The following is a 17,125-nucleotide window of genomic DNA, read 5'->3' on the forward strand; positions in this document are numbered from 1 at the left end:
TTGTTTGGATGGAGGGCTTTTATCCATTTCTGCAGTTACATAATCATTAGCTGAACTGGGTTCCACACAGCACACAGTCACAAAAACAAGTCACAAAAATGAAATCACAAACCACAGTCACATGTCAGTCCCATAAAACGAAGAACAAGTCACAGTCAAAAAAAACGAAAAAGCCACACAAATGAAAATGCAAAAAAACAGCAAAAACAAAAGCTCCAAATATCACACCTCTGTGTTGTGTGGGTGCTCGGGACTCAACAGCTGACAGACTCAACAGGAAGCCTCAGATTAGCAGCGGGGGACTCAATTTACAAACGGAACACACTCAACAGGAAACGGAACATGTTCCGCTTCCAAGGCAAAGTTCACAAACTGGAACCCACAAAGTTCTGGGTTTGCAGCGTTCTATTTCCAAGTTGTTCCTAAACTAAGCTGTTCTAAAACCAAGGTACCACTATATAGCATTTACACCTTCAAATATTTCAGACAGCAGATTTACTAGAATTCCTTCTAAACTTAGATGCTGTCAGTTCAACCACTCAGAGGTTGAAGTGTTCGTTCACGCGATCTTTTCACTGTAGTTTTCATCAGGGGGTTACGAGAATGCATACTATAACCTTCTATGAGATCATTTCCTGGTTGATCTTCAGAGGCTGTTCTGAGTGGCCTCACTGAGGAGACCAAAACATTTTTTTACTGAGCAGGTGGGGGAATACCTGAATCAGCCGTTGTGTCCCTGAGTCCTGCTACGATTGCTAGACCTTAGCTCAGGCTTCCTCAACTTCGGCCCTCCAGATGTTTTGAGACTACAATTCCCATCATCCCTGGCCACTGGTCCTGCTAGCTAGGGATCATGGGAGTTGTAGTCCCAAAACATCTGGAGGGCCGAGGTTGAGGAAGCCTGCCTTAGCTTGTTGTTTTTAAAGAATAATTAGCTGGACTGGGGTTGCGACTCTGCATTTTATATTTTGTATTCTGCCCCCCCACATTGGTCAATCGGCCATAACACACACCTGGCTGGCTGCTTCTCAGCTAAAAAGCTCGCCCTCATCAAAACTGAAGGAGGTTTAATAGTCAATCCCAGGGAACTCTGGGAATTGTAGTTCTGCAAGAAGAATAAGGGTCTCCTATCTGTGCCCTAAACCAACTACACTTCCCAGGATCCTTTGGGGGAAAGCTTTTAAAGTGGTATGATCCTGCTTTACATGTACAGTGCAGATGGGGCTAGAGAAAAGAACGTGGGCACCCAGAGAGGCAGCCAGCCGCCCCAAAGGCCGCGGATTCTATGGTGCCACTAAGGCAGGGAGCAAAGGACTGGACATTAGTGTTGTGTAGGCCCTGTAGAAATGAGCATGAGCAAGGCGCTCTTAGCCAGCAAAGCAGTGCCTGGCCCAACATCACCCACAAGCTATGCCCTCTGCACTGTCAAAAAGGAAATGTGGCCCCATCCAGAACAGGGAGACCATCAAGTCCAGGTTGAGCAGCCCTCCTACCTTCAAATTCTCCGTGTTATAAAGAACTACATATGTATTTGGGCAACAACACTTAAATACCCATATGCCGTACTTTTCACTCTATAGGAAGCACCTTGTTTTAGAGGGGGAGAACAAGGGGAAAAAAATCTACCCCTCTCTGCTGAGCGCCCCTTCAGCGAAGCGGCAGGAGAAACGGAGCCCCTTCCATTTCACCAGCCGCTTCGCTGAAGGGGCGTGGCGCAGAGAGGGGGAGAATTTTTTTCCCTTGTTTTCCCCCTCTAAAACAAGGTGCGTTCAGTGCCTTCAAGGTGCCTTCAGTCGCCTTCAGTGAAGGCAACCCGAAGCCTCCAGAGCGCAGCAGGAGTTCCTGCTGCGCTCTGGAGGCTTCAGGCGGCTACCTTGGAAGCCTGGGGAGCGAGAGGGGTCGGTTCCTTTTGACCTGCTCTTTGGGGCTGGCGGGGGGAAGCCCGGCTTTCCCTCACCGCCAGCCCCAAAGAGCATGTCGGGAAGTCCCCCCCCCCAGCCCCATAGACCACACATTCGCTCCATATGACGTAGACATTTCCCCTTAGATTTTAAGAGGGAAAAAGGTGCGTCTTATGGAGCGAAAAATATTGTACTAGTCAAGCATATATGAAATTGTAGTGGTTTGCGTATATTATACCTTTCTTTTCTTTTTCTTTCCATGCACTTTTTATCTTTATTTCATTTTGTTCCAACTGAAACGCTTTCAACAGTAATACAGTAGTAATAATAAAACTCTGCTGTGTTGTCTGGATTGAACTTCCCTTCGTCCATCTCTAGCCTGTCCTCCACTGCCCCCTAGGCACCCGTACAGAAGAGAGCTGGGTATCAACAGCACAGAGGGAGCTGCCTTACACTGAGTCCCACCAGCTCATCCGGCTCAGCTCAGTATTGTTGACTCCTGACTCTCAGTGGTTCTCCAGGGGTTCAGGCAGGCGCTTTCCCCTGCAGGGGTTCAATCTGGGTCCTTCTGAAGCATGCAAGGCAGATGCTCTATCACTGAGCTGTGGGCCTTTGCGGACAACACCTCAAGCCTCAGGATTCCAGACGCAATTCCACGTGTGCTCGTCGATTGCCTTTTTTCCCTGCCCATCCTCTAGAGGAGCTCAGGGCAGCACGTATGACTCCTCCCCTATCACTACCATGCAGCGTAACTTTGCTGAGAGGGAGGCAGTTCCACGACTGAGCGAACCCATAAAATCATAGAATCGTAGAGGTGGGAGGGACCCCAAGGGTGATCTAGTCCAATACAGGAATCACAATTAAATAATCTATGACAGATGGCCATCCAACATCTACTTGAAAAACCTCCACCGCCTTCTGAGATAGTCCGCTCCACTGTTAAATGGCTCTAGCTATCAGCATCTTAAAAAGCAAAGCAGAGACATCACCTTGCCAACAAAGGTCTGTATAGTTAAAGCCATGGTTTTCCCAGTAGTGATGTATGGAAGTGAGAGCTGGACCATAAAGAAGACTGATCGCCGAAGAATTGATGCTTTTGAATTCTGGTGCTGGAGGAGACTCTTGAGAGTCCCATGGACTGCAAGAAGATCAAACCTATCCATTCTTAAGGGAATCAGCCCTGAGTGCTCACTGGAAGGACAGATCTTGAAGCTGAGGCTCCAACACTTTGGCCACCTCATGAGAAGAGAAGACTCCCTGGAAAAGACCCTGATGTTGGGAAAGATGGAGGGCATAAGGAGAAGGGGACGACAGAGGACGAGATGGTTGGACAGTGTTCTCGAAGCTACTAACATGAGTCTGACCAAACTGTGGGAGGCAGTGGAAGACAGGAGTGCATGGCGTCCTCTGGTCCATGGGGTCACAAAGAGTCAGACACGACTAAACAACAACAACAACAATCAGGAAGTTCTTCCCAAGGTTTAGTCAGAATCTTCTTTTAATTTGGAGCAGCAGAAAACAAGCTTGCTCATCTTCCATGTGACCCTACTCTTAGTGCAAAGTCGTACCCAACCTGGTGCCCTACTTCCTCCCTAGAGGGACTCCCATCAGTCCCAGCCAGCACAGACAATGATCAGGGACAGTAGGACCACCCAGGCAGAGAAGAGCAACCTTCTCCATCACAATTCAACTCCTTCTTTCCTTCCACTCGGCTGGTGCTTCTTCTCAAAGTCACCAGCCTCTTCTCTCTTCCTCAGCCACCATCTGGCAACCGCTGCAACCTGGCACTTATAAACCTACCAGCGACTGAGAAAATCAGACACAACTGCTTATTAAACAGAACGGTAATATTAAGCAGTTCATTGTCGTCTTTAATCAGGGCTAATCACTGGCTGCTATTATGCTACCAGGCCCTGTTTTAAGGTCTTGCTATTAGCTTCGTAAAATGATGAACAACCTGGGACCAGGTTACCTCTGGAAATGCCTGAACTTCTATACCTCTTTCCAGTCACCTCAGGAGAGATAGTAGTCCAAACTTTTATGTCCACAAAAAGCAGGGCCTTTAGCATGGTGGCCCCTGGCCCTTGGAATGCGCTTTCAGGCAGTATTAGCATTTATACGTCTGCTTAAACACCATCTGTTCTCCCAGATGTTACCTGATGATCCAGCTGTGTTAGCAAATTAAGCTGATCTACCGATTTGCGACGCCTTTTGCATTCGTTTTTAATAATAATAATAATAATAATAATAATAATAAATTTTATTTATATCCCGCCCTCCCCAGCCGAAGCTGGGCTCAGGGCGGCTAACAACAGTCAAAATAGATCAACATTCTAAAAACATTCATTATAAAATTAATTAAAATCAAATTAATGGCAACCATCAAGCAAAATCCTGTTCAGGTTGCCAGAGGAGGGGGTCAGGCTGCGCCCTGACCAAAGGCCTGGTGGAACAGCTCTGTCCTGCAGGCCCTGCAGAAAGATGACAGGTCCCGCAGAGCCCTAGTCTCTTGTGACAGAGCGTTCCACCAGATTTATTTATAAATGTAATTTTACCATTGGATTTTATGCTGATATTTTTTCCTGCAATAAAGGAGGTGCGGGTTCCTGTTCCAACAGGCTTTTTTGGGAATGGGCTGCTTTTTAACGAGAGGGCTGCTGCTGTGCTGCTTTTATTGCAATTACTGGTATGGTTTTATAATAGATTTTTAGATATGTATATAGATATCAATTTATATCAATGCTATCTGTAAGCTGCCTTGGGTCCTGTCAGGGAAAAAGCAGGGTAATAATAATAATACCACCACCAATATTTTTGCAAGTAAGTAAGTAAGTAAGTAAGTAAGTAAGTAAGTGAGGGACGTGGGTGGCACTGTGGGTTAAACCACAGAGCCTAGGACTTGCTGATCAGAAGGTCGGCAGTTCGAATCCCCATGACAGGGTGAGCTCCCGTTGCTCGGTCCCAGCTCCTGGCCAACCTAGCAGTACGAAAACACGTCAAAGTGCAAGCGGGAAGGTAAACGGCGTTTCCGTGCGCTGCTCTGTTTCGCCAGAAGCCGCTTAGTCATGCTGGTCACAAGACCCGGAAGCTGTATGCCGGCTCCCTCGGCCAGTAATGCGAGATGAGCGCCGCAACCCCAGAGTCGCCTGCGACTGGACCTAATGGTTAGGGGTCCCTTTATCTTTAAGTAAGTAAGTAAGTAAGTAAGTAAATAAATAAATAAATAAATATTAGCAGCAAGCGAGCAGGGAGCCCTTCCTTTGGTTATATGTCCATTTCACCACAAGTCCACAATCTTTAGGCAACTATACAACAGGCATGGAGAAACTGCAGCCTTCCAGGTGTTGTGACTCCCAACACATGGGGCCGCAATGGCGAAGGCTGATGTTGTCCAACCACATCTGGGGGCTCACAGTTCCCCTCTCCTCGCTATACAAGTCTCTGAGATCAATCCCTCAGAAGAACTAGCAGGAAACAAGAAAACCAACCGAGGTCACAAAGAACTCAACAGCAGGCGGCAATCGGCGAGTAAAAACTGGTCTAAAAGGGGCTATAGATACAAGAACCCCTCTCATGTAACCTCCTATCGGTTATGATTCTGCAGAAGTAACGGCGGCCTCTGTGTGTTGGCTCGACAGAGTGGCTCCGTGTAACTTACCAATCTGTACTTGTTCAGGCTGGCTAAGCGACACAAAGGCTGACGTATCATCGATCCAGGAAACCTGAATGTTGCCTGCAAAAGAAAAGAAAAGTGTGAAGTGGAAGGGCATAGACCAGGGTCGCCAGCTGTTGTTGGGACTACAACTCCCATCATCCCTAGCTAGCAGGGCCAGGGGTCAGGAATGATGGGAGTTGTAGTCCAACAACAGAGAGGGGATAAAGTTTGAGAAACACTGGTATAGCCCATCTTACATTCAGCCATCATCAAGACTGTCAAGAGCGCTATGAAGCAGTGCACTATGGGAAAAGGCAGGCTGCGACAGGAGGGCCTGAGGTCTGATGGTACTGGGAGAAAGCCTTCGCTTCCGAAATCAGAGCAGGTGTGTCTTGACACCTGGCGGATGGGAGGAGCTGGGAGCTGGGTGTATGCAAATCCCTCCCCAAAAAGTCCAACCTGTCAAGATTGTACTCAGTGTCTTTGGCCTACCCAGCACAAAGGATGGAGCCACCGCTGGTAGCCGAGGGTATAATCCTGCCTTTATCAGGGCTGGTTAACCTATGGCCCTCCAAGGGTCTTTGGACAGCACAGCCAAAAGTCAGGGATGATGGGAGTTGGGAGTCTTTGTTTCTCTTAAAGAAATACCCACGCGCTCCAATATTTTATATGCTTCCAAAAACACACAAATCACTTAGTGCTCCACCTGGTAGACCTATTGTCTCAGGCAATGACTCTCTCTTTATGTCAATACATGGAGCACTTTCTGCATCCACATGCTATCGACACTCCTTCCTACATTTTGGATACGAAAACATTCAGTGGACATACTGAAAATATTGCAGTACCATGGGAGACTATGGACTAACATGAACTTACTTCTACTCATAAAATCTTATCTCTAATTCTGTAACTAATTATTGTGTTATACATATCCTTATGAGTTTGAGTTTGTAATCTCCATTTGAGTTTGTAATCTTTGTCAGAATACAGTGCTACCTCAGGTTACATACGCTTCAGATTACAGACTCCGCTAACCCAGAAATAGTGCTTCAGGTTAAGAACTTTGCTTCAGGATGAGAACAGAAATCGTGCTCCAGCGGCGCGGCGGCAGCAGGAGGCCCCATTAGCTAAAGTGGTGCTTCAGGTTAAGAACAGTTTCAGGTTAAAAACGGACCTCCGGAACGAATTAAGTACTTAACCTGAGGTACCACTGTACATACTTTTGAATGGATTAGTTTTTGTTACAATTGACTATTGATTTGCGAGTAAGGACCACTCCCATTATTGAAACTTATATTGGTCTGAGTTCTTGGTGTGCTTTTTCCTTGGGAGTTGGGAGTCTAGCATCACATGGAGGGCCTTCAGCTATATGTCTGTTCTTTGCCTGTTGCCCTCTCCCCCATGTCTAGTCTGGCAGCCACCAAACCTTTCACTGAATACTTGGTTCCATCAGGGCCAAGCGCAGTGCAGAACACTGGAAGGACACCATCCCTGCTGCAGGGATCTTACACCCTGTTGTACGTAGATCAGCGTTTCCCGAACTTGGGTCTCCTACTGTTTTTGGACTACAATTCCCATCATCCCCGACTCCTGGCCATACTAGCTAGGGATGATGGGAGTTGTAGTCCCAACAACAGCTGGAGACTGATGTTTGGGAAACCCTGACCCCCAGTGGAGTCACATCCCTACCTTCTCATTTGTTACTTACCAAAAGCACTGAAAAGCTGGTAAAGGTCACTCGTCTTCCACTCTTTGGGAAACGTAACGTAAAGAACGTGGTCGCGTTTTGGCTGCACTGAAAGTGAAGGGGGGGAAAAGAAGTTTTCAGCTTGCAATTTATTCATTTTTTAAATACAACCTACTGATACTGGGACGCGGGTGGCGCTGTGCGTTAAACCACAGAGCCTAGGACTTGCCGATCAGAAGGTCGGCGGTTCGAATGCCTGCAACAGGGTGAGCTCCCGTTCCTCAGTCCCTGCTCCTGCCAACCTAGCAGTTCGAAAGCACGTCCAAGTGCAAGTAGATAAATAGGTACCGCTCTGGCGGGAAGGTAAATGGCATTTCCATGTGCTGCTCTGGTTCTCCAGAAGCGGCTTAGTCATGCTGGCCACATGACCCGGAAGCTGTACACCGGCTCCCTCAGCCAATAAAGCGAGATGAGCGCCGCAACCCCAGAGTCGGTCACAACTGCACCTAATGGTCAGGGGTCCCTTTACCTTTACCTTACTGATTCTCCAACACAAAACGGAGTTCTCAATTTTTGTCACAGGGTGACAGAAAAAGTCCACTTTGTCAGAAAGTGGACAAATTGTGCTTACAAAGGGAGAATTGGGAGTGGGCTTGGACTACTCTCACAATCTTTCCCCTGCAGCAGCCAGGGCTTGGACCTTCTCACACTGGACATCATCTATGGCATTTGGGGTGGAAAGGGGGCATGGCTTGTTGAAAATGGCCTGGCAGGCTTAACTATAGGCCTGCAGACTGGAGGTCCCCACCACTGAAATAATTTCTGCCTCAGCCTACTACTGGGCAAGGGGAAGTTTGGCACTGGTTTGATTCTCTGAAGAGGGAACGTGAAAGATGAAAAGAGCACTTACGGTCTGGTCCTTCCAAGTTGAGATATGGGATGTCCATCACCCGCATCAGAAACAGTCTGAAGTGAAAGAAAGAGAGAGAGAGAGAGAGAGAGAGAGAGAGAGAGAGAGAGAGAGAGAGAGAGTATGTGTCACCCTGACCTATAAAGCCGTATGCTGCTCAGGACTCCAATACTTCAAGGACCGCCTCTCCCCATATGAACTGACCTGGACCCTCAGATAATCATTTGAGGCCCTTCTCTTTGTGCCTCTTCCAAGGGAGGTTGGAGGTTTGCAAAACAAGAACAGGGAAGTCCTAAAAGAACTGCATTGGCTCCCAGCATGTTTCAAAGTGCAATTTAAAGTGTTCATGCTGACCTTTAAAACAGCCTCGGCCCAGTATACCTGAAGGAGCGTCTCCACCCCCATCGTTCAGCCCGGACACTGAGGTCCAGCTCTGAGGGCCTTCTGGCAGTTCCCTCATTGCAAGAGGTGAGGTTACAGGAACCAGGCAGAGGGCCTTCTCGGTGGTGGTGCCCTCCCATCAGATGTCAAGGAACTAAACAACTACCTGACTTTTAGAAGACATCTGAATGCAGCCCTGTTTAGGGAAGTTTTTAATGTGCGATGCTGTATTGTGCTTTTACTATTTGAGGGGAAAGCAACTCAGAGTTGCTGGGGCAACCCATCAGATGAGTGGCATATAAATGATAAATTGTTATTGGTTTTGTTCCCCCCCCCTATAATTTTTATTAAATATTGTTTCACATTTTAAAATATTCATTCAAACAACCTTAAAATGTCAATGACTACCCTTCTCTTTCCGCGGTTCATTTTGCAAAACATAAATTCCTGCATCTTTTATATAAACTAAACCATTCAGTATTCCATTACTGCATCCATCAAAACGTATTTGCACTATTGAATTTATCTCATCTGTTTCCAAATAAACACAAATTTCCTCCCTATATTCAATAAACATTTCCCAATCTTCTGTTTCTTATTGTTTTAACCAGAGGAGTGTTAAAGAACAACAGGTTACAGTTCAACTCAAAAACTGGGGTTCTCCTTTGCGTGGTTTCTAAAAAAATTAATGGTGGTTACTCACTTGTTGAAAAAAGGTTCGATGAGCTTTGATTTGGCAGACACGTGACTTTTGGGGGGGCTGAGGAAGGAACCTAGCAAAGAGAAGATGCCCCATCACAGAAGAATCAGACACAGCTAGCAAAAGGCAGAGATGAACAGACTGCGCAAGATGGAGCAAACGACAAAAAGTACCTAGGAAGTTGGCCATTGAGATGAAGCACAGGCCTGTGATGTAAGCGTCATAACCTGCTTCATGAAGCTGCTCTGAAGCTGTGTCGTAACTCGGGAATCCCTCTGCGCTTTCTGGGAAAGGAAAAATGGTTTGCTTTTACTTTATTTAAACAATTTATGAAGAAGAAGAAGAAGAGGAGTTTGGATTTGATATCCTGCCTTTCACTCCCTTTAAGGAGTCTCAAAGCGGCTAACTTTCTCCTTTCCCTTCCTCCCCCACAACAAACACTCTGTGAGGTGAGTGGGGCTGAGAGACTTCAGAGAAGTGTGACTGGCCCAAGGTCACCCAGCAGCTGCATGTGGAGGAGCGGGGAAGCGAACCCGGTTCCCCAGATTACGAGTCCACCGCTCTTAACCACTACACCACACTGGCTCTACAGTCGTCTCTTAAGCGGTAGACAAGAAACGCAATACAGAAAGGGCAAGCATCGAAACGATGGAAGACCTGAGTGATCAGGCCAGGATAGAACAAGATAGGTTAGGCAACCCTTGAGTTATTCTGGACGCAAGTTGTTAAGGGGCTTGTAAATTAACACAAGAACCTTGAACCTGGCTCCCACTGCAGGTTATCCTAGCGGGAGGAGGGGTATTTTAGCCACACTGGGAGGTGGAGCCCTGTTCGAAAGAGCAACAAGTCTCCATTCAAACAGCCCCATCGTTTTGCTGGTTCCAGAACAACAGATGCATAAATGTAGACCCAACAGAGCTACAAAAATCATTGCACCCGGTGCAACTGGAGACAAGCTTGCAGTGTCTTTTGCCCACAGATACTGGACCAATAAGATCTCCAGTTCTGTACAGCTTAAATTCCTCCCCGAATATTTTCCAGCATAGAGGGGAATCCTTAGATTTTAATCAATCTGTTTCCACCTGTGGTCCAGAACTGGCTGTGCAAAATGCCCTCTGTCACCTTACCGACTTTTGGAGGGCTGAAGGGAGTCTCCTTTACACGCTTTTCCAGTTCTGCAAGGGATGTGTTGTTAATGATTTCCTGAAAAACAAAGATCAGTGTGAGTCATGGGTTGTTGATTCCCTCTATCCAAGTGAGTTCAGAGCAAGCACTCAACATTGCAGCCTTCTCCCAACCTAGCGCCCCCCTCCCCTGATGTTTCAGGCGGCCATGCTGGCTGGGGCTTATGGAAGCTGTAGTCCAAAACATCTGGACGGCTGCATTAATTCCATGGGACCAGGCAAAAGATAGTTGCAACCTCCCAAATTGAAAAAGGTGTGAGATCTACACATCAACCCTATTTTTGAGGGGGTGCCTAAACCACAAGACAACCAAAGTATGAAAACAACACTGTATCATACTCCAAGAACATATACAGTGGTACCTTGGGTTACATACGCTTCAGGTTACACACTCCACTAAGCCAGAAATAGTGCTTCAGGTTAAGAACTTTGCTTCAGGATAAGAACAGAAATCGGGCTCCGGCGGTGTGGCGGCAGCAGGAGGCCCCATTAGCTAAAGTGGTGCTTCAGGTTAAGAATAGTTTCAGGTTAAGTACGGACCTCCAGAATGAATTAAGTACTTAACCCGAGGTATCACTGTACAGTGGTATCTTGGAAGTCGAACAGAAGTAACCCGAGGTTCCAGAAGTTCGTTCGACTTCCAAAACGTTCAGAAATCAAAGCACAGCTTCTGATTGGCTGCAGGAAGCTCCTACAGCCAATCGGAAGACCTGTCGGACGTTCGGCTTCGAAAAATAGTTCGCAAACCGGAACACTCACTTCTGGGTTTGCGGCGTTTGGGATCCAAAATGTTCGAGAACTAAGCTGTTTGAAAATCAAGGGACAACTGTATACCCCAAAAATTAATAATGATGCAATTAAGCAAAAAGGTGCAATATATATTAGAAGATGGAAGAGTGGTTGAAATTCCGTTCTAATTTATGAGTCTTTTTTCAATCCCATCAACTTAATGGAGCATCCTTGGGAAGGGGGATAATGTATCCAGGTCATTCATGTGCATTACCTGCAAACAGAAGCTATTTTGCCTGCATAGCTACATTTTTGTTGGGGATTGTTAGCTGTAAGCGCAGCCTAGCAGATACTGCCCCCCTTGCAAGTTGATGGGGTGCTTTTCGCTATGCAGTGATCTGTACTGAAGAAATGAGCTCGCTATAGCACGACAAGGAATCTTTCCCTAGCTGATGCTGAGCAGGAAACATCCTTGGGGATGATTTTGCTGGGAAAGCAGTACTGTATGTTGCTTTAACAGTTTGCTTCATCAGAGCAATACAGAACTGGGAGCCCAAATCATCCAGGAGGGAGCAGCTTGGGGAAGGCTGAACTAATTTTTAAAGTGCCATTAGTTATTGCAGATCCTGGTTACCTTGAACGGCTGAGTGCTGGCCATCAACTTAGTGTCCAGTAACCTAGAAATGAAATGAAACAGCAAGGATAAGGCTTCACCATAATTGCCAACATTTTTTTAAAAAAGGCAAAGGACCCCTGGACGGTTAAGTCCAGTCAAAGGCGACTATGGGGCTACAGAGACCATCTCGCTTTCAGGCCAAGGGAGCCGGCGTTTGTCCACAGACGGCTTTCTGGGTCATGTGGCCAGCATGACTAAACTGCTTCTGGTGCAACGGAACACCATGACAGAAACCAGAGTGCATGGAAACGCCATTTACCTTCCCGCCACAGTGGTACCTATTTATCTACTTGAACTGGAGTGCTTTCAAACTGCTAGGTTGGCAAGAGCTGGGACAGAGCAATGGGAGCTCACTCCGTCACACAGATTCAAAGTGCTGACCTTCTGATCAGCAAACCCAAAAGGCTCAGTAGTTTAGACCACAGCGCCACCTGCGTCCCTTACCTACAATTGCCAGAACTTTGGACCTGTGATTGTGTCACCGAGGCATGAGTTTTTGGTTCTGGGAGCTGGTCAGAGCCCATAGCTTATATTTATTGCAAAATTCCAAGTCTTCAGGGATGCAAACGGGGGCTTGGAATTCAAGGGTAACAGCTGAGAAGTCAGAGGTTCGGCAGAGCGGGACTCCCACTGGCCGTGGGACTGAGCTTCCATACCCAGGAGAGCTCTTCAGTTCCCCAACCTGGCTCCTGAGCAGCAAAATCAGAATGAGCTATGCATCATCGCGACTCAATTCCACTTCCCTGCCTCCGATCACAGAATTCAGTTCATCTTGATGTATGCATGGGTGTGAACGCCCCAAGAGTGTAAGCTGACCCTCCTGAAACCAGGAAGCTAGACTATAAAGCCTCATTTTCTTGGGAAGAAAATATTTACCTGGGCCAAATTTTTGCTTGCAATTCCCTCTAGGAATGAACTTATGAATTCAGGGCAAAATAAGCCTACCTTGGAAAGACACACGTCGCCAGTTCTTTAAACTCGTTGAGATCCTAAAATTTAAACAGAGCAAGATGATCACCACACAAGGAATAAAGGGATGTACTAATGTATCAATGCTGATTTATGGTGAATTCCACGCAACAGGCTTATCAAAAATGAATGTACCCATATTATATAATGTCTATGTACAAAACTGTGTACAACAACACTTGGGTACAGTTCTGCTCACTGTATTTCAAAACTAGATATAGCAGAGGTGGAAAAAAAGTCAGAAATAGACAACAAAAATTATAAGGGAGGTGGAGCAGCTCACATGTGAGGAAAATTTACAAGATTTGGGGCCTTTTAGTTTTCAAGAATGGAGGAAAGGGTGACCTATGGGGAGGGGAGTTACAACATGGTGTGCCAAAAGTGAGGAGAGAAGTTTTTCTCCTTCCCTCATAAAACTCTGATTCAGAACTCCAAAAACTCTGATTCAGAAGTAACTTTTTCATACAACGTGACGTTAACTTGTGGAACCTTCTGCCACAAGATGTAGCAATGGCTCCTAGCTCAGATGGCTTTAACAGAGCATTAGACATGTTCCTGGGGAGGGTAGATCTATCAACGATAATTAGCTGTGATAGCAAAACGGGAAACTAAATTCAGAAGCGGTCCACTTTTGAAGATCAGCTAAACTGGGAGCAAAAGGGAGGCTGTAGTGTTAATTCACTGCTGATGGGCTTTCTGGCTGCCCGGGATGGAAGGCAGGATGCTAGACTAAACAGAGAAGGGAAAGCCAGCGTGGTCTCCTCCAGGTGTTCTCGGACTACAACTCCCATAATCTCTGGCCATTGGCCATGCATGACAAGGGCTGATGGGAGTTGTAGTCTAAGAACATCTTGAGGGGGCCACATCGGCTACCCCTGAAAGAAGACCTTTGGTTTCTCTTGCAAGGACAGCAGCACAAGTTCAAGTGAAGAACAGCCTTTGAAATGTTGGCCACACTGCAAGGACCACTCACCTCAGGTAGCGGGCAGTAAAACTGGTGGATGGTATGCATGACGTCCAGCAACATGTTGTGTCCAACCACAAGCTTGCCCTGTGAAGAACCATTCACAAGCCCAAAGGCATGAGTTAAGGGACCACCCACATGGTCACACAGACACTCGGAGAAAGATCCCACTACAGTGTACCTCGGGTTACAGACGCTTCATGTTACAGACGCTTCAGGTTACAGACTCCGCTAACCCAGAAATAGTACCTTGGGTTAAGAACTTTGCTTCAGGATGAGAACAGAAATCACACAGCAGCGGCAGTGGGAGGCCCCATTAGCTAAAGTGGTGCTTCAGGTTAAGAACAATTTCAGGTTAAGAACGGACGTCCGGAATGAATTAAGTTCTTAACCCGAGGTACCACTGTACTGTACTACAGCAGGACTTTTAAGAAACAACAGAGACTTTATTTTACTTGTTAAAAACGTTCCTATCCATCCCTTTTTATCAACAATTCCAAGGTGGTTTGCTAAAATAAAAACATTACGTGCAAAACAAAAACTAAAAAAACCCACCCATCCTGCAGATAAAAGTAAAACAATCTAAAATATTTAAGGGCGAATAAAAATTATATATCTGGTGCTTAAAAGTCAAAGGTAAAAATGATAAGGGTAAAGGACTGCTGGGCGGTTAAGTCCAGTCAAAGGCGACTATGGGGTTGCGGCGCTCAACTTGCTTTCAGGCCGAGGGAGCTGGCGTTTGTCCACAGACAGCTTTCTGGGTCATGTGGCTAGCATGACTAAACCGCTTCTGGTGCAACGGAACACTGTGACAGAAACCAGAGCGCACGGAAACGCCATTTACCTTCCCGCCATAGCGGTACCTATTTATCTACTTGCGCTGGCGTGCTTTTGAACTGCTAGGTTGGCAGGAGCTGGGGCAGAGCAATGGGAGGTCATCCCGTCATGGGGATTCGAACCGCCAACCTTCTGATTTGGAAGCCCAAGAGGCTCAGTGGTTTAGACCACAGCGCCACCTACATCCCATGCCTAAAAGATAAAGTGTGTCTGCTAGGAATATCTTCCTAAGAAGCGTTTTCCATAGCTCAGAGGTTGGGGATCTCAGGCCCAGGGGCCCTCAGGCCTCTCTGTTTGGCCCTTGGGACTCTAAATACGCATTGCTTCATCTTCCTAGGCCACATCCTTCCGTAGCTGTCCTCAAGTGATTTCTGCCTAGCTGGAAAGGGTCCTTGATCATTCATTCATCTTCCGTGATAGTATGGGAATGAGATGTGTGTGTGTGTTTGTTTTTGTGTGGCTGGAAAGTAGCCAACAGTAAGAGGGGCATCAGTTTCTCAGCCCACTTCCGCACCAGGACCTGCCACTGGCATGTGGCCCCCCAAAGTTTGCTTGTAACAGAATGTGGCCCTTGAGGTCCCCCACCCCTGCTCTGGCTGGAGTGTCACTACCAAAGAAATTCCTGGCCTTGTTGCAACACATCTCACCTCTGATGGACATGCTATCTAAAGAAGGGAAACTGATTCTCAAGTTATCACCTGCAAGTTGGGAAATTGCACCCCCCAACATAGAGGCCAAAAAAAGAGAAGACAGCAAAACTCACGGAATTTGCAAGAGCGTGAACGACTCGGGAAAACCCCACCGCGTCTTTGAGTTCTTCCTGCAAGCAAGAAATCCCAGCGTGAGCAAAAGAGGGCGAAGGCCCAATGAGCCGCAAGGCTAGTTCTAGCACTCCAAGGTGGTTTGGCCTTGCGATTCTCAAACAGCAGCACCCACAACCGCCCAGATCCCCCGTCCCTTTTGAAACGGGAAGGAGATGCAGCCACAAACCTGCTCCTTCACTCGCTTCTGCTGCTCTCTCCTTTTGCGCTCCTCTTCATCCACTTTGCTAATGATAATGTATCTTTCCTTCTAGTTGGGGAGAAAGGGGCATTACTGCAGGAAGATGTGAGATGGAGCAAAAAACCTACACAGGCTTTAGGGCTATCAAGTCACCTTTGAGGCATTGGTGGGCACACATGAGGGACTGCCATGGCTACCAATTTCTCTGGTCACTCTGTCCCACGGGAATCAGTCCCCCACACAGACAGAGTGTGCATAGGTACACACCTGGCTCTTCCAAAGCATCTAGGTAAATCTCAGATCCAGCGGAATTAATCTGAGCCTAGAAAAGCCCATAGAGGTGAAAGAGGAAGTGGGAAAGAACGTCACTCTTCTGACTTCCTACTTCACCTCTATGCACATGTCAAGGGTGGGAGGGAAAGGTAACTACCCTCCCAACCTCAGAACCAAGGAGGCTACGAGGGTCTGGAAACCAAGCCAGATGAGGAACGGTTGAAGGAGCTGGGTATGTTTAGCCTGGAAAAGAGGAGAGTGAGAGGAGATATGACAGCCAACTTCAAATATCTAAAGAGCTGCCACATGGAACATGGAGCAAGCTTCTTTTCTCTGGAGGGTAGGACTCAAACCAATGGCTTCACGTTACAAGGAAGGCGATTCCAACTCAACACCTGGAAGAACTTTGTGACAGTAGGAGCTGTTTGATGGGGGAACGGTCTCCCTTGGGAGGTGGTGGATTCTCCTTCCTTGGAGGTGTTCAAGCAGAGGTTGGATGGCCATCTGTCATGGAGGCATAAGTTGACTTTCCTGCACTGCAAGGGGAGGGAATGGATGACCCTTGGGGTCCTTGCAGCACTACAATTCTATGATTCTTCGAGTTTGGAGATCAGAGGCTTTCTGAGCACCAAGTGAAGATCTCAAAGGTGTCGTTGCACCTCCAGGTGCCATGCTAGCCATCCCTGCTCTAGCCTCACAAATCCTTGAGGAGAAACAGCTAATATGATTTCGGCTTTGCTTCCATCTGTGGTTGGTCTGTCACAACACACACTTGCCTTCTTACCTACAACAACCCTAGAGGTGGTCCTGTTGGTCAGTTCCCTCCTCCTTGGTGTCCATGTTACCCTTATGGAACTCAGCAGGGAGAAGGATGCTGGTGGTTGGCTTGGTCCAATTATCTATTGCATTGCACATTGCCTTTCTGCCAAGGGGGCTCACAATTTCAAAGGACTAGGGCAAATGATGTAACATGCAAAATGGTGGGCAGAAGGAGAGGAAGGGAGAGTCCAACTGGAGTGGACCCTGACATCGCCTGCACCTCCCCCCCTTGCCCTTGCCTTCCTCCTCCCGGGGCAGATGGGCTCCTATCCTGCTCTCTCTCCCTGCCTTCCGCCCTGCGAGTCTCACTGAGCACCAGGCGCCGCTGAATCTCACCACGTCAGAGTTTGCATTAAATGGAGAGCTTGCAAAATACGTTCCTACCCACCTTCTCCGTTTCCTGAGTTTCGACATGGATGCCTTTCGGAAACCTAC

The 17,125-nt window shown here is 47.2% G+C and overlaps 1 protein-coding gene across 1 annotated transcript in view; it reads right to left on the bottom strand.

The window, feature by feature from the left end:
• PARN (poly(A)-specific ribonuclease) overlaps positions 1-17,125 on the bottom strand; it is a 46,251-nt gene that overhangs the window by 19,433 nt on the left and 9,693 nt on the right. The window contains exons 10-21 of the mRNA XM_081889195.1: positions 17,079-17,121; positions 15,587-15,667; positions 15,360-15,416; positions 13,769-13,846; positions 12,772-12,815; positions 11,785-11,827; positions 10,365-10,440; positions 9,411-9,521; positions 9,241-9,310; positions 8,157-8,212; positions 7,268-7,354; positions 5,560-5,634 (exon numbers count right to left, since the gene is read on the bottom strand). Coding sequence (XP_081745321.1) covers positions 5,560-5,634; positions 7,268-7,354; positions 8,157-8,212; positions 9,241-9,310; positions 9,411-9,521; positions 10,365-10,440; positions 11,785-11,827; positions 12,772-12,815; positions 13,769-13,846; positions 15,360-15,416; positions 15,587-15,667; positions 17,079-17,121 — 821 coding nt within the window. The remainder of the gene's footprint in view (positions 1-5,559; positions 5,635-7,267; positions 7,355-8,156; positions 8,213-9,240; positions 9,311-9,410; positions 9,522-10,364; positions 10,441-11,784; positions 11,828-12,771; positions 12,816-13,768; positions 13,847-15,359; positions 15,417-15,586; positions 15,668-17,078; positions 17,122-17,125) is intronic.

Source organism: Podarcis melisellensis (assembly GCF_964234715.1).
Source record: "Podarcis melisellensis genome assembly, chromosome: 14".
Taxonomy (NCBI): domain Eukaryota; kingdom Metazoa; phylum Chordata; class Lepidosauria; order Squamata; family Lacertidae; genus Podarcis; species Podarcis melisellensis.